The following is a 26848-nucleotide window of genomic DNA, read 5'->3' on the forward strand; positions in this document are numbered from 1 at the left end:
TCTCAAAAAAGAAACCTGCCATTAGAGTAAATCAAAACAATCTGTCCTGCCCCTTTGGAAAGTATTTGTGTCAGAAGATTGATGCAAAGATTGCTGGATAAACTGATATGTGGTAAAGCCTTAGTTCAGAAGAAGCGCATGCGACCAAAGTTGAGTGGAGGGGCATTCCCATCACTGTGAATAAAGTGAAGGGGGCTGGCAGTGTGAGCCAGACAAGGGGTGGTGAGAATGTTTAAGAGGCTGGAGGAGGATTTCCCTCAACTACAGTATCATCAGTAAGCTCCTGCTGATGTTCTTCTTTCCCTGCAGTCAGTGAGTCAGTCGGTCCGCCTGACTATGACTATCTGATACATGAAGTAAATCTATTTTCTTTTCTCCACAATACAGTTCCTGTTAATGTGTCACGTTTCCCCTCCCAGACTTTAGCTTCTGAAAGGGATGTGAAGCATCACCAGTGTGCAAAACCAACAGGACAGGCAGTTGTCTCTGTTAAGCAAGTTACCTACATATTTCCTGCAAACACTGCAGGAAAGGAAGTATGACTTTGATACCCTCGAGTTTTATTTTCTTCTAGTTTTAGATTGATATTTCATGTGGCCTTATTTCAGGTACTTTTCATTCTTTTTCTCCATCATTTTCTGAAGGTCTCTGGCAGATGACGGCACTGTTTCTCCTTTTTGGATGTGCAAGCGTGGGTATGCTGTTGAAGCCTTGGTGAGTATAGCAGAACAGAAACTAGCAGTGTAGAGGCAAGTACAATCTCAGTGCTCACTCTCTGTGCTGATGGGCTGCAGCATTTTATACTGCTACTATGGTATATCACTGTCTTTAGGGGCTGGTTTGTCAAGCATTTGATGTCAATGCTCAGTCCACATGTCAAATAAACTTCAAAAATTAAAAAATGATGTTACAGAAAAATCCCTAGAACAAAGCATATACTTTTGCATTATGTCTCTTTTCCATTTTGTGTTACCTGTTATTACCCCAACACCATCTTCACAATCGTAGTCCGAGATCTCACTGTCACTTATCCTCTGGGATCCTTGGAAAGGTAAAGAGAAGAGGAAGGAGGGTGTGCAGGATCAAATGAGGAGAGAAAGAAAGAGACATACGGGTCAGGGTGGGCCATTTTGATTTTCTTGTTTACCCATGGTCATTTAATATGCCTATTTGATTGAAATGTAACCTCAATTGGATAAACTGATGGCCCAAGCTAAATCCAGTCAGATGAAGACCAAAACATTTATTGTCAGTCTTCAACTTATGTTGTGCAGAAACCCACTAAATAAACAACTCTAGATTATATATGTGAAAATATGAGTCAGCTTTGACAAACACTGCTGCATTTCACTGCTCAACTGAAATTTAAAACAGCAGATGTCTCTTCATCTGAAGTGTGGCACTTTAAAAAGACACATTCAATCTTTCCCTTTACATGTGAAGGTAGGGGTGACACACTTGTTAAATGCCTTCACAACTCTTTCTTCAGTCCACTTATCACCCTTCCTTGTCCCATCCCTATAAGGTATGACCCCTCCCTGCAGTCCCCCCCTCCACCACCTTCACTGTTCATTCAAACCTAAATCAACTGGACACATGTGCTTTATCAGAAATGACAAGTGCTGCACTCTGGCACTGCCTCTCTCAACCTCTCATCTCAGTTGGCTGGAGACTTTTTACAGCTGTCAGCTCTTTCACCTCACACTTACACAAACGCCCAGAAAATCACCCTGCTGGGGGAAGCAGCCAGGCCTTAAGTGTCTAGTAGAAGCAGTACAGTGAAGCAGTCCTGTGTAACATGGACTACAGTAAAGTCAACCACAGTATGTTAACAAGTATCTGTTCATAGAATATACAAGTCGTTGGAAAAGAGGGATGTCACAAGCTATTGTACAATTTCCTTTTTTCTAGGTAAACACAAAACCAATTTTCTGGTTGATTAAGAGGAATAAGCAAAGTGTCACACAAGAATCACGCAAAATGTCATCTAGTGACATTTTTTAGAAACAAATGTACATTTAAGGCACACAAACACAAGCATAGCAGAAAGTGCAAGGTTTGAAAAATACTCTGCGTTAACAAAAAGGGAATATTGGTAATGGGAAGATTATACTGAATATACATGACATAGGAAAAGCAAGTGGTCAGACTAAAGGTCATTTGTATGTACCAATTAGTTTTTGTTTTAGGATAAGGATAAAGTGCAGTTTTGCAGGACATGGATGTGGGTTCCAGGATGGGATTTTGAAATAGTTCACAGGTGAATAAACAAAGAGGAAGAGACAACTGTGTCCTAAATCTTTCTGTCCTTTGAGGGTTCAAATGTCCTATACCATGAGTGGATTTCAAACGGTTGGTGTTACATTTACAGCAACTTCCCAAACTGAAATCCATGAAAGACAGCAGAAACATGCACCCTTCACAGAAAGATGGGGCAGAGAATCAGGGCACAAGGATGCTTTTTTTGAAGGTGGACAGGAGGACAAGCAGATTCTCCACATAGGGTCCTTTACCTGAGTTGTGCGAATATGAGCCTTTGTCTGTGAAAGAAGAAGCAGTAAGGTAGATGTGACACATAAGACATCTGTTTTTGAAAGCCTTAAGAAACAAATTCAAAAACAGTTAGGGAAATGAATATGTTTACTGTATGTATACCCTTATTTGTAAATGAGGACATACATTTGGAAATTATAGTTAATAAAATAAAAATGAAGCAGGCATGGGAGTACTGCATCAATAAAGACAGCTGAGAGAATCAGGAATCATTAAAGAGTTACCTTCATTTATTCTGCCATTACCATTACCTACATGACTACAACTCATTGTAAGACCTACCCAGTCTTGTAAACAATGTGTTCCTTGCATGCTACGTCTTTAAATATAAACAATGTTGGCGAGTCCAGCAATAACAATATCTATGGTCTCAGCAAACCAAAAGAGACCATTTTCAGCTTTACAGTACACTTGATTTGCCCAGACTGCTGAAGACTTCATAATAGCTTTGCCAACTCCAGGTGTTACAATGATTTTACACTTTGTGACAGTGGATTTATCTTGTTATGCTTGTACTCTGTATTAAGAGTTTAAAGGGGGAAGAATTACATCAAAAGGATCTTCCAAATATTCATATGGGCAGTGAAATCCTTTAATAACTATAAATGTATAGAATCAATAATTTTACAACATTATCTGAATTTATTCTGAACAGTTGTGCCTATGATGGTTAAACTAGACACACTTTAAAGTTGTCTTTGGTTTGAGTAAAGGGATTTATGAACTTGTTTTCTACTGGCCAACAATATTTAGATTCACCACAACTGCACTTTGTTAATCAGCTACTTGGAGATTATGGATACAGACTGGAGGGCTGTTATTGAATCTTTGCAGTCATTAGAATTTGTCCGACGCCATTATAAAGAAAGTTAGCTGCCATGATTTTTAAAGGTTACCTTTAGCCCTATTCAGATTGCCGATCCAATCAATTTGAATGTTTCAATGCACATTAACAGCAGAGCTTCGTTACGCCGCTGTTGCCATAACACTGTGAAAAACTGAAGTTTTCCCTAAAGAATAGCCACTTCCATGCTTTCTTTGCGACAAATAACAATATCTCATATCATATCTGAGCCATGTTTGGTAGCAGGGGTTACGTACTCTGCAGCCGTCGTGTTGGACTCTCTCCGTGGAGCTGCCTGCGTTGTGTGTTTGGGGAGGCACGTGGTAGCGGGATGGAGGACACATCATGAGTTTGAAGCTTGTACCAGTGTGGCTCATCGTCCAAAAGAGCTGTCTCCAGCTCGATAAGGATCTGCCGAAAGAGAAAAGTAATGTCTTTTCCTAAAACAAAATCCTCAATAGAAAAGAATTGTGTTTTTTTCTTCTAAATTCCTCAATTGAAAGGAAACACACTGCTACAATGCTTATAAGAACTCTTACAGTAAGAATCACCCCCCCCCCTCTTTTGTGTATGTTAGTTTTCTTAGTTGTGTTTAGTTTAGTTTTCATACAACAAACAAAAAACTACACGTTAGAGAAGGACAATGAGACAATAACAAGGACAGGCTGAGATTTTGTCAGTGAATGTCCCTCATGCGTGGCTTTGGATTTCTTACCTCTCCTAGGAATTCGCTCTCCTCCTCCCTCACCCTGGCTTGGTCCCACAATGTGATCTCCAGCATGCGCTCTCGGAACTCTCGCCGGTGCACAGGCGAGTACATAAAGGTCTGGTTCCATTTGGGCTCTAAGGATTTCTTTACCGTTTTTGTTCTCCTCTTGCTTTTGTCGCTGGAGGAACAATAATTCAAACTGTTTTTATTTACAACCATGATAGAGAAGAGCCACGAATACAAAAGATCAATAACACCACAGATCACAGAGCACAGAGCACATCAACGTAGCATGCTGTTGATGAGAAGGGGATGGCAGGATGACTTATTATCTCCCTGAAAATGTCCACTTTCTGCATTCTTAGGGTAGGGTAGGGTTCTTCATCAGTTCACTGCAATAGAACTACACTGAACAACCAACCATGTAATTAGACACATCCATTTATCCGTACAGCTATTTTATACTGATGGATACAAAGCAATGACACAGGACTTTGTGACATCACACAGTAACATCACATATTTATATATATATATACACATATAAACCAGTTCATTTTAAAAATGTGTAAAATTACATGATATCAAATGATGGGGGTTAGTAAGGTAACACCCTCTACTCTTACCTTCTATCAGGGAGGAAGTATATTTTGACGTAAGGGTTCCTGGGCCGGCCATCTTCCCTAGCAGGCAGGTCTTTGGCGCCCAAGATGGTGACTATGAGCTGATGGCCCACTTTGTCATACCAAAGTTTGACCTGCAGGGGAAGAACAGAGATAGCCTGCTGAGGGACTGTTCAGGGCCATTGCAAGTTGAAACCATAAAGAGGGATTAATACAGGAGAAGAGAACTTCAAATAAGAAATAGTTGACCTACATGCAATATCAACTGACGTTTTTTTATTTTTTACTACATAGGGTCTTCTCCTGTATTCACCCTTTAGGGGAAAAAAGTGTATGTGCCTACAAAGATGATGTCATGTCACATGCTTCAGTGCTCATTAAAACATGGACTTTATTCAGTGTTAATGTGCTGTGAAAAGGCAAAAAATGTCAAAGTTGCTGATGGTGTATGACAGCTATTTTTAATATAAAAGACGTGTTTCTGTATTTGTTTGTTGTGCCTTGTTTTTGTGTTGTTGTTTTTGTTGTTTGTTGTTTAAGTTAAGTGTTCTAAAGTGTATGTGCTTCTACTTGTCATTAAAACCTTCCCCTGCAGGGATGAATAAAGTGTATTGAATGGAACTGAATGCAATTGGCCTGAATGTCATTTCCACTGAAGCAAAATGAAATAAAAGGCTGAAGGCAACATGCTCTACAATCATCAGTGTGCTTAGTTCAAATTATATAGTGTACTTGTGTTGCTTTTGCCTCTCATAATATTCTCTCACATATTCACTGGGCTAGAAATCTATCATGCAGTTAAGGAAGAGGAATATAAGGACAGTTTACACTGAAAGGGAAGTATGGACTTCAAAAGTGGACACTTAGAAGAAGAAGAAACTCCAACTGAGGCCAGGACAGTCGATGAAATGATAAACTTCTAAGCTCCTGTCCATACTTCTTTAAAAAAAAAGGCCATGGGAAAGTTTAAAACTACCAACTATCCATGCAGCAATGCAAGAAAACGCATTCAAAATAAGTCACTAGATTTCATAGGCAAAAACAGACAGCATAGGGCTTACAGAAAACAAATTGTAGCAAAGAAATTTTAGTGTGTTGCATTCCAAAATTCCCGACACTGCAAAATATGACTGAACTGTACTGTCTTTAATGTTACACCATCAATGAGATAATAATTATCCTTTAAATTTGAAATCTCTCAAGCATATACTTGCAGACAATTTTGTGAGGGTACTCTTTGGCAAAACAACATACTGTAAGATATAAATAAGAAGAAAATAGGAGTATTTCAAGCTACCTGAATCAAAAATGCAAGCCCACAAAGGGATTTTTTCTGCGTTCCATTAAAAAACAAAAAACAGAAAATGAGACACACTAATAAGACACTAAGATGGCAGATTAAAAGATGCCTCAGAATGAAGAAAACCCTCATTTCGAAATCTGTTAAAGAGGTGTAAGGTACAGGGTACAATTTGGTTACTGGTGTACTCTCATCTGGAGGGGAAAACAGGATTTGGTTGGTTTCAGACACAGGACAGTGGTCTATCTATCTTCTCACTGCAACATTCAACTAACGAACTGAGACCAACAATTCAAGCTGCTTTTGTTAATATTGAATGTGGTCCCTTTACTAATTACAAGATAAATATAACTGGCACATAAAGGAGTTGTCCTATAGATATGTGAAGGGTTGAAGTTTGAAGACCTGGGTTTCATGTCACACTAAACCGAAAAATAAAGTCTTCTTCCTCAAATTGCTCAAGGGGACATCATCCTGTATTGCAAATGTTACAAAATATATAACAAAAGGTTCAGTCAATCCTGGTGTAAAATAAGGCAATGCAAGAGTGTCTCTTAAATGTGATCGGATTAGTTTAGCATGCACTATCTTGAAATAATGATATGAATGGGTTAAAATGAATAATAACTCTCATCATTGAGAGACAGTAATTCAAGAAATCAAACTGAAGGAAAATGACAGAATGCACTGCACTGAGAGGGAAACTTTAAGCTGCCATTTCCCCCGGAATGCATTTTCCAAAGTATGGAAACAGAAAAAGGCCATTCAACAGTCAAGGAGCAAAGACCAAATAGAGTTTGTGCCCTTCAGACAGGGCCCATTACCTGAACCCTAGGGGGAAAAGGCGTTGTTCTTCTACTAAGGCTTTGGCTCTGGATAAGCAAAATTAAACAGCAAAAAAAGAAAAAGAAGGAAAAGGAAAGAAAATGCATAAAACCAAACCCCACAAAACAATGACAAAACTTACAATTCACCCTAAACAGAAATAACACTTCTGAATGAGAAATCCACCCGGTTCACTCGTACTTTACTTTCTCACCTCTCACTTATATTCTTGCGTCTCTGCTTGATTCCTTGTCCCTAAGCCTTTCTGCTCTGTTCTGCATGGACCCATTGAACTGATCAATGAGTCACAATTATATCTCTTTCTACTCCTCTGTAGTCTGACGTCATAGTGACGTTTAAACCCTCATTATTCCCAACTCAGACTGCTCCAAAAATATCTTACTATCATTTCTTTACTGTGCAGAATTATTCAATGGACTGAACTGTTTCAGTGCTCAGTATAATTTCAAGACCAGCAGTGCATAGAACATTTAAAACATAAGATGCATCTAATATTAGGCCTCTTTTCTTTTTTCTTTTTTTAGAATTCAGTGCTTATTTTCAGTCAGCTGAAATAGTTTGAATGGTTTCAATGGGAGTCAAATTTCTCTACAGTGTAAGCAAATCATGTCCAGAAGGTATTACATAAATGCTTGAACTATTTCCCTTGTGGATGAGAGTTGATTTATCTCTTGCTTTAATGCAGCCCTTTACCCATTACCCCCTCGAGGGTTTTTATACTAGATAATGGACAATACACACAGTAACCTGATATAAATCCCTGTGCTGGGTTGGTAAATCGGTATGAACAGGCAGATTGAGACAGGCTGTAGCTGACAGTCCATTTTTTTGAACCAGGGTTAAATACTTTGAGTTTCATAATCAATGCACAACGTGTTAAGCATTTCCAAAATATACTCATATGGTCTTGATTACCCATCTCACTCATAAGTTTTCAACAGTGGGCAGAGCATTCTAACAGAATATTAACATGTGGTCTGTATGAGATGCTGGGGTCACTCACTGAGAGCTGTCCTGACAGGTACTGGGGGGTGTCCCTCAGCATGCTGGGACTCATGGGGGACGTGACGGAGATGGATGGGCGATCCATCTTCTGAGACTCAAAAGAACTCGAACCTGACAGACCAAAAAGGACACAATCAAATTATTTAGTAGGATGTTATTTTTACTTTGTGGCTTTAGTGACATGAAGACGAAGAAGAGACAAACGAGAAATGCAAACGTCAGTGGTCAAGACAAAGAACATAAACAGGAAGAGAGAAACAAAGAAGACAAGAAAGACAAGTATGCTGAGGCAGAGTAAAAGACACAATTCTAAGACAGTTTCTTTATTTGATATTTCCAGGAAGATTCACAGGATACGTCTGGGTAATGAAATGGGCATAAGAACTGAAAAAGACTAACTTGATTCCAGTTGTGCATGTGTGCTGTCTGGTATCCTTGGAATATCTCTGAAAAAACAACAACATGTTTGTTAGAGAAGGGAGAGAAGGAAGGGATGGAAAAGATCAATTTGAGCTAATGCTGACTGCACTGTGGTTAAATGACTGTAAGCACCGCATTAGTCTTGATTCACCCAGCAGCTCCCTCAGCAGCACAAAGCAGGTCAGATATAGGAATTGACAAAGGTGCTTCTGTTTATCCCCACAATTAACCCTTTGAAAATCCGCTAGAGGAGAGTGTAGAAGAGAAGCGGCAGCATTTATTTTTTCAGGCTGTGCTGTCAGCCTCATTCGCTGACAGAGCGACAGCCAGGGGGATTGAGGAACAGATGTTGGTTAACAACATCAGCACCACTATTTCAATTTAACAAATGATGTTAGAAAACAAACTAAATTCACCCTCTGATTTGAAACATACCTGTTCAAAGTTATTCTGAGTAATGCGGCGGTAAAATGCCACAATCTGTTACACAGACCCCCTTATTGTTGTTTAAGTGAGGGACATGTTTTAATCTAATAAATGTCCACTGAACAATTTTCTATTTTAAAAAAATCTGTGTTCTCATCGACTGAATCAAATAAGGAGCCTTTAAAAAAAACACCTTTAATGGCATAAAATTCAATTGGTTTAAAAAAAGCTCATAGTCTCAAGTGGTACATTTTTTTTTGGGGGGGGGGGTCACAGGATCCTGGAATCTATCTCTGAATAAGAGGCAGATGGGTAATATGGACAGATGTTGTAGGCAAAACTGGATGGTGAAGAATAGCTGTATCTCATTTCAGGGGTAGCATCCTTCGAAGGACCAAGCATATGAAGGATCCAGCATATGAAGGATCCAGCATATGAAGGATCCAGCATATGAAGGATCCAGCATATGAAGGATCCAGCCCTTGTAGACCGTTCAGTCTGAACTGACAGTCTGGTCTACAGAGGATTTATGTCGCCTAACCACCTCAGCAGCTAATGCTGAACTAGCCAATGTATAATACCCTGATTATTGAACAACCAATTAATATACAAAAGTAGATTTACAAAGACCAGACCACTGTTCTTAATCTTCATGAATGAGCTTCAAAAACTTCAAGAAAACACTGGAATGTGTAAAGCCAAACATGCCTTTAGGTGATTTACAAAGCTATACATATCTTAATTCGTCATTAGAATTCTTATTGTTTTTTTGCTTTCTATTTGTTTTATTTATTTTTATACTTCCATTTTTATTGTGTTTGCTTCTCTTATTAAATTATGCATAGTCTGTTATCGTGTACTGTACGCCAAATCATAATTATAATGCCAGGCTTTGACTATGATTAGAGGTTTATTTTAAAATAAGGTGCGCAATAAATGTTGAGATTTGTTGAACCACAAAGGATGCACTGAATGGATCCGGGTTGGTCGGGGAGAGGAGGACGCATTTGAAGGAGCCTTCGAAATGGGACAGCGTTCGGCGCTGTGACGTAATTGGCCTTCAAATGTGGTCTCCAAAGTTTGTACTATCGCTGCTAACTTGGAACATAGCAATGGTGTGCTTGTGTTTGACAGTGACTGTAAAGCTCTCACCCTATAGGCCGTGACACCACTAGTTCCACCTGTGGCTCAGGCTTGGATTCTAGAATGATATTGTAAACTTCTTTAAATGTGGCTCCTTGTAAAAGCTTCCCATTCCACTCCAACACCTGGTCACCTGCAAAAACACCAGGGACACATGGAATATTTAATATTTCATTCTTATGCTGCTGTTTTTGCTGTCTGTATAAAATATAAATCATATTGCACCTTTAGAGCATACTTAAAAAAAATCCACAATAAGAAATAGTGTACAAAAGTTTCCTTGAATGTGTGATTTTATTACCTGGTCTGAGGTGTCCAACAGTGTCTGCTAGACTTCCTTTCCTCACTTTAGTGATAAAAGCACATAGTCTACCAGATTCTGTCATCTTGCCTCCAACCACCTGAAGAAGCAGAGAGGTGACATACACGAGTCAGTGTTACATATTTATTTTTGTGTTTTGGAGTTCATGCTAAGAACATGTTTGTAACAGACGACAGATTTTTCCAGTTGATGCCATATGGCTTTAGCTTTTGCCTGCAAGGGAAACATCTTCAATCTTCAATAAAAGCATTTACAACACAGGTTCGGTGGTAAAAGTGCAAATCTGATTTTTTAACATGTCCAGAGCTGTGCTTTCTTCCCCAGGGACACACTGTGGTGCTGCTCTGTGGATCTGTAGCAGCGCTAGCCCATGGGCTAGAGCTGTACTGTGCAGTCCTGAGCTGCTGTACTACATTCCACTCAGCTTACATGGGCATCATACAAATAAAAATCCCTCTTAATGGCAGCTGAATGCCAACATACAAAAGAGCTTAGGGAAGTCTGCTAAATGAAATGGCTTTATGTAACAGGCTGGAGCCAGAGAAGGAGGCCTGTAGAGGAGAAGAGAGAGAGGTAGAGAGATAGAGAGAGAGAGAGAGAGAGAGAGAGAGAGAGAGAGGGCGAGGCTGGCAGCCTGACTGATGGACTGACTGGTTGGATTGCCGAGTTGGTTGACTGCTGCTGAGTGGACAAAAATGCACAGAGGCACTGAGCAGACACAAACATGCCATTTCAGGAGAGTCATTCAATCAGTAATGATTTTTCCCCATCTTGCTGTTCTCTGTTCTCTTTCCTCATGGCCCAGCATGCTCCTGTGGACTTTGACTGCTCAGCTTTTTTACAATTGAGCACCAACTACAGATTTATGTAACATTGAAAAGGGAGGGGAAATTAAATCATCTACCACAACAGAAAACAGGTACTGTATATAAGCTTCAGGCACTGCAGCAATATACTGACCAAAGCCTCAAATTATGCCAAGCAATAATATTACCTATAGTATAGAAGTTAGATAAACACACACATAGTCAGTATGCATGAAATGTTAATATATATAGACTACTGGGGTGTTGATATTTAATACTTAAACACTGCTGTTACAGTGCAAAATAAATACTATTTCAATGGTCAAATCTGGAAGACAAAACTTTTTTTTTTGATTGACTGCAGTTATTCAGTTTAATTGGAGTTCAGAAAATTATACATTTTATAAATCATGAAGCTCAATATCAAATGTCTCGCATTAATACGCAACAGTGTCATCACTGAGTCCTCAATGAATATTAATACTGAGCAACACCATGATGTAATCAATACTTGAAAGCCAACAGAAAAAAAGCCAGAAAATGGAGTCATAAGTCATTATTCCATCTGTCCAAATAAATGTTCATAACCAACACTGATACAGTACTTACCTAAACCTTCTGAGTACCTGTGTTTGGTCAATTAGTGGCTAAAACCAACATTTCTTGGATTAAAGGTGCTGAATCTGCATATTTCAACATGCTTTTTTTGGAGGTAGAATAATGAGGTCACAGCAGAAAGCTTAATGATGTGTAAATATTCTTCATTTTAATGTGTGCTTGCAACATACATACTCATAGACACACAGACAAAATCATTATAAGCTCACCTTCAGACCAAGCAGAGCTCCTGAGTCTCGAGGCACACTTCCATCTTTCATACGCTTATTGAGTAAAATACGCCCTATTAGGCGATCCCCATCTTTGGACGGCTGCCACGTCACCGGGTGCTAAAGGTCAGAGCAACAACACACCTTTTGTTTAACAACTCATCCACTTAAATGTGATTACTTTAGACCAAAGCAGACAACTGTTCATAGTGAAAAGAGGTCACGGGGAAAGTCTTTATTCACTCAAGGAAGAAAGTTCACACAAACTCTGTTTGCTCATCAATTAATCTTTTTTTTAGAAAGCTACATTCTCATTCATTTAAATTCTAAAGATACCTATCTTCTCAGCTAATCATGGATACAAATACTGATTGAAAACAACACCTAACACAGTAGTGTTTAATGGTTTTTCTAGAGCTTGTGTGAACCTGCCAGTGTGAGGCTAGAGTGAGCTTCATGCAGCATCCCATGCAGAGTAAAGCAAGCAGCCCAAACACTCCTCAAACCAACTCTTCAAACAGAGCAGGAACACTGGAGTCTCAGTCTGTTGCTTCACTACACACAAACATAAACCACTGTCAAGTGGAAAAGTGAGGAAGAGCAGATAGCAAAAGGGGGGGAAAAGTTCAATTTAAAAGAACAAATGAGGTGGACCATGAGGTGCAAGTTTAAAGATCTCTAAAAGATGAAATAAACACAGCACAGAATAAAGCCATGAGACACAGGTAGGGTGAAATAACAGACGCGCAGTGGAAGGGAAAAAAGAAAAACAAATGTTTTTATTTTTTGTGCAAAACATATCCAGTCTGTCCTGTTTTGTGTTCTTACATAACTGGGTTTTGCTATAGAAGTGAGTGGAAAGTTGAGCAGGGGCAGGTTCTGTCTGGACTGGGTGCTGTGGGGAAGGGCAGCAGAGTGAAAGGGACGGGCCTGAGTAAAGGTGTTCCAACTGCGCTAAAAGGACCGCTGCAGAGCAAGAACACAACATACGGAGGAGAACGAGCATGCAACTAGGAGAGACCCACATTCCTGTGTGCCATGACAAACAGAGAGGTTGTGTATCAATGCTCTTCTTTAACAATTACTATTAGATGTGTGGTTTCTGTTTGGGGAGCAAAACAGCAAGTACAGGTAGCAAGCAAAGAGGGTGTCCCCAAGAGACTTTTTAGGCAACACCAAGCTAGGTGAAGCCATAACCGAAAAACAAAAAGGAACGAAATCGCAAGGAAAATCCATTATACAACGTCAAATAAAATCCAAAAAACAAACATCTCACCTATTTACACTTAGTGACAAAGAGCAAACAAAGGCTGGATGGGTAGGTCATAAATAATAACAAAATGCAGGCTAGATTGTCTCAGTACCTTCTCACTATGGCTATGCTCCTCGTTTAGGGTAGTGCTACTGCACGTATCAACTCCCGAGTCTTTAACCTGCGGTTCACACCATGCCAAGTCCTCTTCAAATGAGTGGCCCCCAAAGCGCACCATTTTCTTTTGCCTCTCAGATAAGGTGTGTGTCGGCTCGGACATAAATGCTTGCTCAATAGTTTTTCTTTTTCCCCTTTGACTGTCCCCTACAGGTGTGGGATAAAAACAGAAAGAAAAACAGAAAAACAACATGCAAAGGTGTAAATAAAACGAAGGAAACATGAAATGACAAAAGACTCTGGGAGGGGGGATGGGGGAGGAGAGAGACATAGAGAAGGAAAGAGAGATGGGGGTCAGGGGCAGGAGGGAGGGGGTCAAGGCAGGGCTCCACATGTCTCACCAAAGACATTGGGGAGGCCTCGCTGCTATGCCAAGACGCATGGTCCCACCAATGGCCATCCAAATCTCCTGTAAGGTGGGGGGAAAGGGCGCACATTGACGAGAGAGGACAGCAAGAGGGACCAGTGAGGACACCACAATTTACAACAGACAGGAGCATACATACTGAATACATACATACAGCACTAAACAAACATCCAAAATCTCAGCTATGCACACACAGCGCACTCTCACATACTGCTCAGAATGATCCTTTGTAACTGAAAGAATCCTGTTGAGAAAGGTAATAACACATAAAGGACGTAAATAATATATTCACAATAATCACCACTTTAACAATAAAAACAGCATTTTATTCTTGAAATTCTATAGGATTGGATATTTTGGAGACTACATGTTCGCTGCCTTTTTCCTGCAGTACAATAAATCTAAAAATGCATCTTTTTTTGGGTAAAAATACCAACAACATGCAAACCTATGTGTTAAGTTCAAAATTGTATTTTTTAAACTTGTATTGCCCTTAGCACAAAATGTACAATTGTGACCGACACCAAATCTGAACTTGTGTGAAAAGCTGTATTGCTTTGTTATAGCCAATAATTAAATTCTGAAGGAAAGACCTTTTATATTTTATATTTCGGTGTAGAGTAGAGGTAAATGGACTTGAACTTGTATAGCACTTTTCTAGTCTTCTGACTACTCAGAGTGCTTTACACCGCATGTCACACCCACCCATTCACACACTAATGGCAGCAATCTGGGGTTAAGTGTCTTGCCCAAGGCCACATCAGATATGTTGCTCAACTTTCCAGGGATCGAACCCTCAACCTTATGGTTGACACACGACAACTCTACCAACTGATCCACAGCCACCCCTCGGAAGTGTGGGTCATCTTCTATCACTGACCACTGTATGCCACATGTTAAAGTGTCCTTGCAGAGCAAGACACTGCACAGCAACAAGCTCCTGAGGCCACAGTATGTGGATGTGAGAAATGTACTAATGGGCAACTTGGCACTTTGTATAACTATATGAATTGAATGTGAAAGGGTGAATGTGACAGGTAGTGTCCACCATTCTTAAATGTCTTTCTCTTTACATTGAATGGACTGTGACTGGGGATGAGGACAGTGGATAAGGTGTCAACAGAATTTGTGATAGGACGATTTGAAATTCTGGGAACTATTAAACTATTTTCATTAATCTTTCAACTTGAATGTCTTCCTCCTATTTTCCAACTTCATTTTCTGGGCAACAATCATTAAAGGACCCAATATGTTAGTGCAAAACAAGTGACAGTCACAATTTGTTCTGGGAAAGTGAGTAGCTGCATCTGTAAGGAACAGCAAACAGATCTTGAATGTGTTTAACAGGGGACTCAGTCTGCTGTGCCACACAACCTTAACTGACCTCAATCTCAAGTGCACCATGGAGAGCTTTTAAAGATGAGGCTCTGATTACCTCTCTATAGTAGTAGACACACAGCTTTAAGAGAGGCTGCGAAAGTAAGGATGGAGATTTCTGGGAGATTTTTATTTTCTTATAGAAATAACCAAGCTGAAGGTTTAGTTGCAGTGAGGCCTATCATTTAATGCTGATATGATGTCTCCATTAAAGTAAGAATAATGATAAACTCACAGTGAAAACTTAATCAGCTGGAAAGCATATGCAAAACTAACTTTGTCATTCTACAAGAATTGTTATGGTTTCCCAAGTGGATGCACAGAAGAAAGAGATGAGGAATACTTTCAATTGGATTAAGAGGATTAAAAGTCCTAGTTAATTAGATGAATGAACTTGAATCTAAAGGCAGTGCTTAAATTTTCCACTGGCAAGAATAATGTAGTTAAAAAGGACCGAAAGGTGAAGCTGTTCAATGATAGAGAAATTGTTTTATTTTTTAGAGATGCTGTCTGACTGCTCAGGATTGACCATGTCTTTGTCTTGACATTTTAGTCCTTTAGTCCTGAGAGTGCGTTAAACATTATAATAAATAGAAATACTTTTTGCTGACCAGGTCCTGCACTGCTATATGTGGTTGTTAATAAATGTGTGTGCTTGCATGAATGTTAGTTGCTGTAGTGATAGTCAGGACCACAGGCACAGGTAAGGTCACTTAAAAATACTGTGCTTGTGCAACCCCATAGCCTTAAGCATCACTTTTCCCACACTTTGCTTGCCCTGCAAAGAGCTATAGAAGCTAATGGATCTATACAGGACAGGCCACATTCAGGCATTATCTGGCTGAGGATTCAATCTCAGGGAAATTAGGGAACTCTGATGGAAAAAACAAAAGGAGACTGCTTCTGAATGTTTAAGTGGAAATGATAGGAGCTGGAGCTTAAATGGGTAAAGAGAAAGGGATTTTAGGTATATCGAAGAAGAATGCTGCAACTGTTAATAATAACCACACTTTTAAGTTGTGGACAGTGGAGCTAGTATTGTTGCAATACTATTTGACATTGCGTCAATAGATCCATAAATGTGTAAATAGATCTACAAATGGGAAATAAGTCGACAAATGCTTATATAGATCCACAAGTTGTGACACCAATTCACCTACATTCATCCACAAATGCGTGCCTAAGCGCTAAAATACAAATGCCAGCAGTCATCAGACTTTTGCAACACTACTGCCATGTAAGATACACAAGCCTGTGGTGTGGGGTTTGTTTGTCCTGAGCTCAGGCTCACAGGCTTAATGCAGCTTGCTTTGCTGTCAAAACTATGTGTTTGCTTGTTGTCTTAAATTGAGGAGTCATTTCAATCAAACCAGCAATTCACAAGGTTTAATTACTAAATCCTTTTGTTTAAGGGGCGTGAGTTTAGAAGTTTCAGAAGCAGCACCACACTTCACACTTCACTGCCCCTTCTTCAAGCAAAGCTAACCATATCCTCCCTTTACATTCTTGCACAGAACAGAGAAGCAAACTGCATGATTATGAATAAATAATAATAATGAAATAATTGATCAGCACTCATAGGAGGCAACATCTACATAATTCCTGATACATGTTCTACAATATAAAAATAAGTGTTTACTTAATATTGGTAATTATTATGAGTTCATTTTAATTCTTTTAATTGCCAGAAAAATGCATTTTGAGTGAATATAATTTCGATGAAAATATTGTGAACTTATACTGAAAGTGGAAGAGAAAACAGTAGTTTTGTTTTTCCTTTTATATAGTGAACATTTCACTACATAAGGTTTAGTAATGTTTAAACATACTCAACATTGTTTCAAGGGAAATACAAGCATAGCTCATAATTTGAGTAAGTTAGTTCCACAGTGGAGACATCATGCTATTTAGTTTTGTTTATTACTTTATTACTTAAATTAACTCGTAATTTTCAATATCTACTGGTATCTTCACTGATAAAAGGAAGATTAAGCAGTTCAATATCAAAGCTAAGCACCCAGGCTCCTGCTTATAAACACTGAACTAGTAGCCCAATCTAAGCTTAATCATTCCAGTGTCATAAAGGTGTGAAAGAAAAAACGTGGGGCCAAAAGGTGTGCAGGGGCAGAGTGTAGTACACAGGTAAACAAGCAGCTAGGCCATCCATCATTTCATTTAGCCTTAATCAAATGTCTGGAGAGGAGTGTTACAGGCCTGTGTCAGTCACAGAAAACCTGATTTTGTTTTTGGAGTTGTCCATGTGATTTATTAATCACGTTCAGGATGTAAGTTGCATTTTTACAAATATGAGACTCGACCATCAGCGTGTGAATGTGGTGTGAATGGGTGAATGTGACATGCGGTGTAAAATGCGCTTTGAGTAGTCAGAAGACTAAAAAAGCACTATACAATGATGTAAATGTTAAAACTATTTAATGTACACAGTTTGCTCTGTAATATAAACATTATGGATGTCCCCAGACGGGCTTTGTCCTCTGTGACCCTCTAACCCACAGCTGTCAACAGTGATTACCCACTTTGCCTGCCGGCTGCTATTCTTTCGGCAGCATAACCACTAGAGCCAGCTCAGCATGGTAGACACTCTTGTATTACAAGTCACTTGCCTAATGTGGCCTAAATAGTCCAAATAGCTTAAGGCTTGCATTTATGGCCTCATAGAGGACCAATATATCAACTTACCTTACATTAAGACAGTGAGAATTGTATTTGTCTATTCTTGACTAATATGAGCAACTATACAAAAAATACTTGTAGTTCTTGTTATCACAAGGTTAGCAATGGCAGTTTCATCGCCACCTGTTTTACATTCCATTTTATGTGCTACCCTCAGACAACCCCCTCACCCACCCACACCCACCCACCCACCCACACACACACACACACACACACACACACACACACACACACACACACACACACACACACACACACACACACACACACACACACACACACACACACACACACACACAAACACACAAACACACATCCTTAATGTCTGTCAAAAAAAAAAAAAACAGTGGGCCAAATTATGGAGATGCTCACAGCATCCCCCCTCACTTTCCCCAAAGCTTTACAACCAGCAGCATGCCACAATTGGGCACTGATCCCCAGCGAGGCACTGTGTGTTTTTTCAGGGAGAAGGAATCTCATCATGGCAATAAATTGTGAGCATCAGCAGTCTGCCCCCAACCCTGCCGTTTCACCCTGGCTCTGAAGCCCACAAAGTGCTGATTCAGGGCAAAGGTAGGGCGCATTCAGTGGCTGAGTTCACTACCAGCAGGCTCTCCATCACTTTGACAGCTCAATAAAAACCAGTGTAAACTATTAATTGGATCATTAATTATTGATGCTGTTTTTACTACAATTCAAGGGGCCAGAGCAGAAGAGAGGCAGGGGTGAAACAGTACTGTGTATGTTTAGACAAGGTGGTACTGTGTCACGTGAAACCCTCAGTAGAGGTAAATCAAAGAACAAATGCCCCAAAAAAAATACTTTCTTTCAAATCGAAGACAAAATGATTAGCCATCAAGTGAAAAGTGAAGTTAATAAAAATGTTTTTTCTCAGCTCCAGCTCAAGAACATAGACAACAAACCTAACAGACTTATTGAAGTGCCAGAATTGTATCCCAAAAAGGATTAATGTGGATGTAACTTAAGTTGTCCTGTCACTACACCATTTCCACCCCTGTGTTGAAGTTAGTCAGCCAGCGTCCCTTTTTCTGTCTGTTCGGCACTATCATGTGACTGTATGTCAGGGGAATCAATATAGAGAAAAACACAGGGAGAAGACCATCGTGATAAATCAGTCTTCAGCATTCGCAGGCACAAGCAAGACCCATTATAGCTGGCACATACTCTATATTCCAGTCTCTTCCTCCCTTTGTTATCCCCTCCTTCTCAGCCCATCAAAACCTCCTCAATCCTCACCAGACCCCTTGGGTATCAGAGATTTTAAAGCATAACAAACACCCTCCTTACTTAGCCTGCTGTTAAACACACAACTCTCTGCCCAGTCAAGACGACTGCACAAACATGTTGCGCATGTTACAGCATATGCAGGATGAATCCTTATTTTTTATACTGAAAAAATAATTGAATTTGGATTAGTCTCTTTTTTGTAAGCATCTTAAATATCTATAAAATCTGGAACTTTCTACGTATTTTTCAACATCATGGTATTTCTAATAAAGTATTGTTTTTTATTGATCTTATCCCTGCTGTATGTTGCATAATGAAGTATACTCTGAAACAGAGCAAACAAGGACACTCTAGTTTCAAATAGTGCTTTAGTTGAATTGAATCTGAACCATTTATCAGCCTCCTGACATGCACCATATCACAGCAGACTTAATTATGTCATAAAATTATGAAACTGCCAATTATACCCAAGTAAAGAACCCAAGATAGCTCAACATAATCAGCTGTCCAGGGATGTTCTTAGGTTAGTGGAAAAGCCTACTTATTCAGGTCAAAAGTTGAATTACTTTCTTTGTTTTTCCTCTCTTTCCTACACCCATGGTTAAGTATAGGTTAAGTATAAGTAGGTTAACCCATGGAGGAGGCAGACAGAAGCAGACAGAAACAGAAAAACTCTGACACTCACAACAACCTGCTTTTCTCCCTATTTTTGTACCATGGCTTCCTGTAAACCTGGAAACTCCCACATCAATAATGTAGCACCGGTGCTGTGCTGCTCCCTTTAGTGAGGAGAACAGTTACATAACAAACCAAGTTGATTCTTTCCCTCTCCTCTAGTTTAAACATTTTCAGGACGTGGCAGGTACTTTGGTGAACTGCTACTGACATTAGAAAACTACACTCTTCTCTACTATCCTCCAATCTACTTCCTTCAATTGTCAACAGCAACTTGATTATATTAGAGTGACATTTCATGCAGTCACTCTTTCAACTTGCCTGTGCTTATTATGCCTTCTTTGTATTTAGTACTTTTAAAAATGTATAAGGTAAAGGTCTCCGTAATTACAGGTTTGACCACAAAATCAATTTGTAATTACATCAAATGTCAACCAGGTGGGGCAGTCAAGATGCTAACGGGCTAAACAATTGCTTATGATGTTGATTAAATGCATAATGGCATTAGTCACTCAGACTGTGTTTATAGACTTGGAAAGTATGCATGTTATTCCAAGCAGGTGGGGCATTCCCCACTATTTGATTACAGTGTCTTTTTTTCAAAGGTAGCTTGCTTTAAAAAATCCTGTAGTTGTCATAGGTACTTTGTGATTCTGTGGTTCAGATCAGATAGAAAAATTTATTCTAATAGAAAGTGTTGGTTGCCTGTAAAGATTATAGGCTACATTAGACTCTAGATTCAGACATATCCTAATGACCACCTGTGTTATACGGTGCAATTCAATACAACAGCTCAACCATAAATTCTACTTTTATACAGCTTACATTTATTTTTTTTGTTGACATGGTTAGAAAGGTAATGATTCTTCATATTTATATTATCATATTTCTCATTGTACGGCATCATATTTAAAAGTGTTGTCAATCATTTGCACCCCTCATGTACAGTATGTTACTGCTGTGGTTCCCAAAGTGGGGATCGGGACCCCCTGAGAGGTCGTGAGACATTGAAAGGGGGGCCGCGAGATTCCTTCCAAAACCACAACAATCTAAAATAGCATATCTTATCCATGATTGGGGAAAAATATACAAAAACGTAGTTCAAGAGATTACGAGTGTTCTATTTCTTGCATTTCTTACAACAATGTTTTGGCAATAGTGTGGCCGGCTGTGTGCAACATTAAATGTTTTTAACCATCCCCAGGGACAAAGGGTGTCCCCAATTAGTAGCACCGTTATTTGGGGTGTCACAAGCTGAAAAGTTTGGGAACCCCTGTGTTATTGAGTGGTTCCAATATTATGAACACATAAAATAATACACTTCAGTATACCACTAGCAGATATAACATGACTTCTTCTGTCATTTTCCCAAACTAGATCAGATTTTTCTTCCTAACCCAACCATTGTTGTTGGTCACTGTGCCTGGGAGTCTCCAAAGCTAACAGAGGAGATACAGTTTGTTTCAGTTAAACTACTTTTAACCATTTAATAAAATGCAATGTAAGTGTGAACTCACCTTAAGTAAGGTCTTAGCTCACTTTGTTTCACTAAAACAACAAACCTAGCCCTCTTCCTTGTTCTGTCTAACACTCAACATAAGTGCAGACTGATCATATTAAAACAGCGTTTTGAGGAACTGAAAATTACGCCATGACTTTGCAGCAAAAGGAGACGGCTCCAAGAGTAGTAGCTTTACATTCATTACAAATCACAGCCACACACATAAACATCCATCCACATTGAAACACATCTGGCAGGCTCATGTGTGAGCCGAACTCCTCCTCAAATTCATGAAAGCTGTTTGAGAAGAGTTAAAGAGAACACATAAAACGCAATGGTGCTTTGCACATATGTAAGGCTCATTGTTTTAATTTTTCTGCTTTTTTTTAGAAAGTGTTGGGATAATATAAAAGAAAAGGACAGTGCCTCATACCTATGTTACCATTCTCATGAAAAGCAGTGTTTTTCTGCCAAAATAATTAACTGTTGTCATGTTAGGACGCACTAAAAGTCAAAAACAAAAAAAAAAAAAAAAGCATAAAAAGAAATGCAAATGAGTTGCTGAGGTTGCACCTTAGTGACTCAAAAGAACTAAAGACTATTTAACTTACATCCAAAACAAAGGCACCTGAATTATAAAAGTATACCAGATGTTGGTACTATTGATTTTAGAAATGTTAGAAATTCAGGAATATAATAACATTTTTAAAAGATAGTTTTGTTTCCAGAAAATAATGAGCCATACACCCATCTTTACACATAAAACATGAAGACATACAGAGCACATAGAGAGGGGCTGTAGACTGGGTCATCTCAATGTTAATCTGAGTCAACAACAGCAAGAATTAATATCCACATTAAACAGCAACAACAGTTAGGTCATCATTTACGGATTAAAAGTGATCTGTATTGCCTAACAACAACATTCTGTCAGTACTAGATAAAGATGACTTTTTAATTGCATTTTACACAGCAAATAAAGAGTAGACTACATGTTGGGGGTGAGTGTGGCCCTTACCTTTCTCACTGACTGACTCACTCTCTATCTCTACGTCCTCACAGCTGGTATACTCAGGCGTGGTGGCCAGCTCCTCCTCCGAGCTGCTCAGTGACACCTGGCGCATCTTTCCTCCCTTTTTGGTTTTGTGGGGCTTGGGGGGTGGTGGGCGCACCGACTCTGACTGGTCCGAGCTGAGGGAATCATTCCTCAACATGCTCTCCATCTTTTCCCTCTTTGTCTTGCGAACAGCTGAACTAGGGTCCAAGTGGTGTTGCTGCCTCCTCATTGGATCTCCACCTACACCCAGGTCCCCTCTCTGCAGGTCCCCTGATCTGTCACCCAGTACAGGGCTACGGTGAGGCGTGGGGGGGCTGTGATTAGAGGTTCGATGGCCTCCAAGGCCAGGACCCATGGGCCCAGATGAGGAGCGGTCAACAGAGTAGGAGCGCTGTCCCACCATAGGCGGCCTGCGCTCAGTGAGATGCTGTCGAGACAGCCGGATGGGGCTTGGTTCATCCTGTTCTGTATAGGCCAGGGAGACATCACTATGACGGCGTTCATGTCGCAGGCGTCCAACCTCAGCGTGCATCCTCATCTGCTCCTCGTAGGGCTGCGGCTTAATGGGATAGCGTGCAAGGTTGGGGTCACTGCGATAGCGAGTCTGGAATTCCTCCTGCCGCTGCCGCTGGAGGTCATACTCACTAGGTGGTCCATCTAGCTCCTGGTCCAGCGGGTATTCCTGGGAGTGCCAGCGTCCAGGACCACGCCGGTCCCTGTAGCCCATTCGTGACGCATCCACATCTGGGTACATGTGTGGGCCCCGCGGAGCCCGCCGGGGGTCCCCATCCCCATAATCAGACGGTGATCTGGGCATACTGCCGTCCGTCGGGGCATACTGTGAATGGTCGCCCCCCTCCCTTTGGTCGTATTTTTGGTTTGGATCCCTGGATGCAGATGGGCTTCGTTTCCTGTAGATCAAAGAGGGGGACAAAATGGAAGAAATATCGGTGAGCATTGGTTCTGTAAATATATGTGGTTTTGGTCTCAACTTTTGATTTGAAAAAAAAGAGCATTTCATGTCCATGTTGATAATCACAATGTGTGTTGCCAAATCTCAGGTAAATTGTGTGTATTCAGTCTGGCAAACAAACACCTCTCAATGCTTCATTACTAATCACTACGCAACTCCACTGAGGCTGAAGCCCTGCTCTGCTCAGGACTCAATCCCTGTCAAAACTCTATGTCTGTGTCTCACACACACGCGCGCACACACACACGCGCGCACAGACACGCGCACACACACGCGCACACACGCGCACACACACACACGCACACACACACACACACACACACACACACACACACACACACACACACACACACACACACACACACACACACACACACACACACACACACACACACACACACACATAAAGGGAGGGTGAGAAAAGATAAAGACAGAGACAGAGAGAGATGGGACTAAGCAGAAAGATGCAGCAGCACTCCCTCTTCTCATTGCAATAGACTCTGTATGCTGAAAAACATGGCAGGTAGCAACCCAAGTTTGCAAGCTATTTTCTCTTAAATAAATGCAAAAACTAAATTAAAATAAAATGTGTGTGAGTGCGTGTGCATGCGTGAATGTGTGTGCAATGGGAATGAGGCAGTGTACATAGAGTAGAGCACTAATAAATGATTCAGTTTTGTTCACAGTACAGTGAACATGAAAGGCTGTAAAAATATGTCTCAGTTCTTTCTGAATTGATGAGCCTCAGTGGATCGGTTTCTGTCTTTTACTTCACCACCGTTTCTGTTTGGTGAAAATGTCAACTCAAAGCACAAAGAAAAAGAAACATAAGACACAGGTGTACACAAAGGCCTACCATCAGACCTTTTGTTTCAAACTTGTGTCCTGGTCTAATGTAAAAAATAAAAAACGACTTTGTTGCTAAGGGAAGGATAATTAATTGAGAAATTACAAGAACAACTACTGACAAAGATAGATATTTTCAAGTATACTTAAAGTAAGGAACCCCACATATCTAAAATAAGCTATCAGTTATTTTGTCTTTGTTGGACTGTCAGAGAGCAGCCAGCCAGGAAGTGAGTGAAAAGCCTGGAGAGGCTAACTGTGCTTTAATGCCTTTACTCTTTTGTATGAGTATTAATTATTCATAAGCCATTTTCTCCTACATTTCACCCACTTTTCCACCAAAATAATAAACACATTTTGCTAAGTAAAAAGCTCTGCAGGGCGCGCTGGTGGCGCAGTGGCAGGGCGCACGTCCCATGTGTTTAGACTCTCGTCTCGAGCGGTAGGCCCAGGTTCACTTCCACCCGTGGCCCCTTTCCGCATGTCATTCCCCGCTCTCTCTCCCTGGTTTCCAACTCTGTCCACTGTCCTCCCTCTGAATTAAAGGCACAAAAAAGCCCAAAAAATAAATCATTAAAAAAAAAAAAAGCTCTGCAAAGCATCCCTTTATTTTTTACATGACAACTTACAATTATAAAGGGCTCCATAAATCACTGCTGCCAACCTTGCTCACCGGCCAAGGTAAGGACTCCTCACGTGATTGGCTGATTCACAAACCACTGAGAAGGTTTGTTCCCTTCCTACTGCATCAAAGACCATATGGGTTAGTCTTAATATATATATTGCAGTATACACTGTGTAACTGTTGTGCAAACATAGAAAGAATGATGCCTTGGCACAGAGTATTGTTCAACAAACTACTGTATGATTAAAATATTGACTATCAGAAGTTTTATCATGGTTTGATTCAAATTGTTTAGTCCAGCAACTTGTACATACAGTAAAGTGTTATTTATGTGAGATCAGAAAAAGTAAATTGTGGTTCAATGAATGGCCAAGTTAAAGAAAAATTACAAAAACAACAGATGACTAATTTCAAGAGTTAAAACATGAATTGCCTATTGAATAGTTTATTAACACTGTTAATAAGCACCATAGCACTTTTGAGATGGTTAGCTCATTGTTCTGTTAACTGTTTTCGATTGTATACACTTTCAAAGGCAGCAGTATAGCTAACAATCATTTTCAGAAAAAACTGCCATTAACCCAACCACAGTCAAAGTGAGCAGCCAGCTTCTGAAACTAGTAAAGCATTCAGCAACTACAGAGGTTTGCCTCAGGAGTGGGTGGAGACAAAAACAAAGTTTAAAAAAGGCTTATTATTGGGCTTAGCATTCATTGGCAAGTTACAAAGGCCACCAACTAAATGCTTTTGTTGCTTCATGCTTGCTGGATTAGAAATTACAATTTAAGTTATTTTCTTTTTACATTTTTACTAGTGGTACATCAGTCTTTAAATATGTTTTCTTTGGTTGCTCAGAAAAGCAAGATCTATAATTCTGCTTTAAATAGTATTTGACAAATATATTTAATTTGGAAACTACAGTATTGGGCAGTAACGGCACCACAAAAAGATTCTGTAGCTTATCTGTTTTATTGATCAAGCAGTGCGGGAGCATCCAAACAAGCTACATTTTCCCAATTTCTGTACCACAGTGACATCACTGTCTAATCTTAGATGCTCGTTATGTCCGTTCGGCTGGCTGGCATATGTGCAGACGCAGAACAAGAGTTCACGAGCAGGTGATTTCCAGACAAGTTAACCTAACCAAGCCCTATTAAGCCAACCATCGCTAGTGCAGGTTGCAAACAACAGCTAGCAACTTGTAAACACCTAACTACAGAACATGCAGGAGGGAAGAGGTGAGCAAGAAAGAAAGGAAACAGTCGAGAAGTTGGCTCTTAGCTAAGGGGATAATGGGGCAAGTTAAGCCTTATGGGTAGGTTGAGCCTATTCCTGTTTCCAAACAGCTTTGCATATTAATTGCTAATTGATTCTGGCTGCAATGGAGAGAGACGCATTGAAGAAGTTCTTGTTACTATTTACACATAAAACATTGTCTTGACTTACACAGAAACATGTCAGCCATGTAAATCAATAGTATGGTAAACCAAATGAATTAGGTCAATATAAACAATTGTTATACTACCACTAGCATAGGGTAATGAAGTACATTTTCAGTACCTGGTCAAAGTTATTTGCTTGAAATTATGTAGATAATGATTATCATCAGCAGTCCAACCAAACAGACAAAAATAGAATTGACGTTTGACTACAATTGGTTCAGTATATTATAGTATAATATAGATGATTCCCTGTAATATGAAGGTATGCTGCTGAACTTATATTGAGGTTGATAATTCAAATCTTTTGTTATGCAGCTTTCAGCTTACAATCTCAAATCAGTATGCCAGTGTTGAGCTGTACCTGCAAGATGTGTTGGTAAGAATCAAGTGCTGCCTTTAATTTGAAATCTACTGTTCTTCTTCTTTAGGAAGCAAGACATTGAAGGATTTTTGATAATTTACTGCATTTCAAACAAAAAACACGCAAAAAAGCAGCTTCACCCAAAAGCTGGCTAAGTATTTGGATGTGCATTTGTAAATGTCAGGTAGAATTCATGTTTTATTCCATAGAAAAAATGAAAAAATTAGTGCTGCCTTCTTAATTTCTGAGAGGACACCACCACCTGCAACATTACTTCTTAAAAAGCATATCTGAAAAAAAAAAGACTGTATGAGCAACAAACTTGATTGATGAGTGATTTCCTGCTAATGGGGTATAAAAAAAATCCTTGCAAGAAGTGGTGGAGACATGAACACAACAAAAACAAGACTAATGGATGCAGACTTTAGT

The 26848-nt window shown here is 39.8% G+C and overlaps 1 protein-coding gene across 6 annotated transcripts in view; it reads right to left on the bottom strand.

Annotated features, from left to right (window-relative positions):
* The window catches only part of rims2a (regulating synaptic membrane exocytosis 2a), a 144460-nt gene that overhangs the window by 50413 nt on the left and 67199 nt on the right, over window positions 1-26848 (bottom strand). For 3 of the 6 annotated variants that reach the window (XM_065957672.1, XM_065957671.1, XM_065957669.1), the window contains 11 exons: window positions 22134-23083; window positions 13189-13400; window positions 11825-11944; window positions 10171-10270; window positions 9879-10002; window positions 8280-8326; window positions 7879-7991; window positions 4733-4863; window positions 4113-4284; window positions 3655-3808; window positions 974-1042 (listed from right to left, as the gene is read on the bottom strand). In XM_065957672.1, the coding sequence (XP_065813744.1) occupies window positions 974-1042; window positions 3655-3808; window positions 4113-4284; window positions 4733-4863; window positions 7879-7991; window positions 8280-8326; window positions 9879-10002; window positions 10171-10270; window positions 11825-11944; window positions 13189-13400; window positions 22134-23083 (2192 nt within the window). Of the gene's footprint in view, window positions 1-973; window positions 1043-2513; window positions 2541-3654; window positions 3809-4112; window positions 4306-4732; window positions 4864-6853; window positions 6902-7878; window positions 7992-8279; window positions 8327-9878; window positions 10003-10170; window positions 10271-11824; window positions 11945-13188; window positions 13401-22133; window positions 23084-26848 lie in introns of all 6 variants that reach the window. The other 3 variants (XM_065957667.1, XM_065957668.1, XM_065957666.1) reach the window with 2 other exon arrangements.

This window comes from Labrus bergylta, chromosome 8, assembly GCF_963930695.1.
Source record: "Labrus bergylta chromosome 8, fLabBer1.1, whole genome shotgun sequence".
In the NCBI taxonomy this organism is placed as follows: Eukaryota; Metazoa; Chordata; class Actinopteri; order Labriformes; family Labridae; genus Labrus; species Labrus bergylta.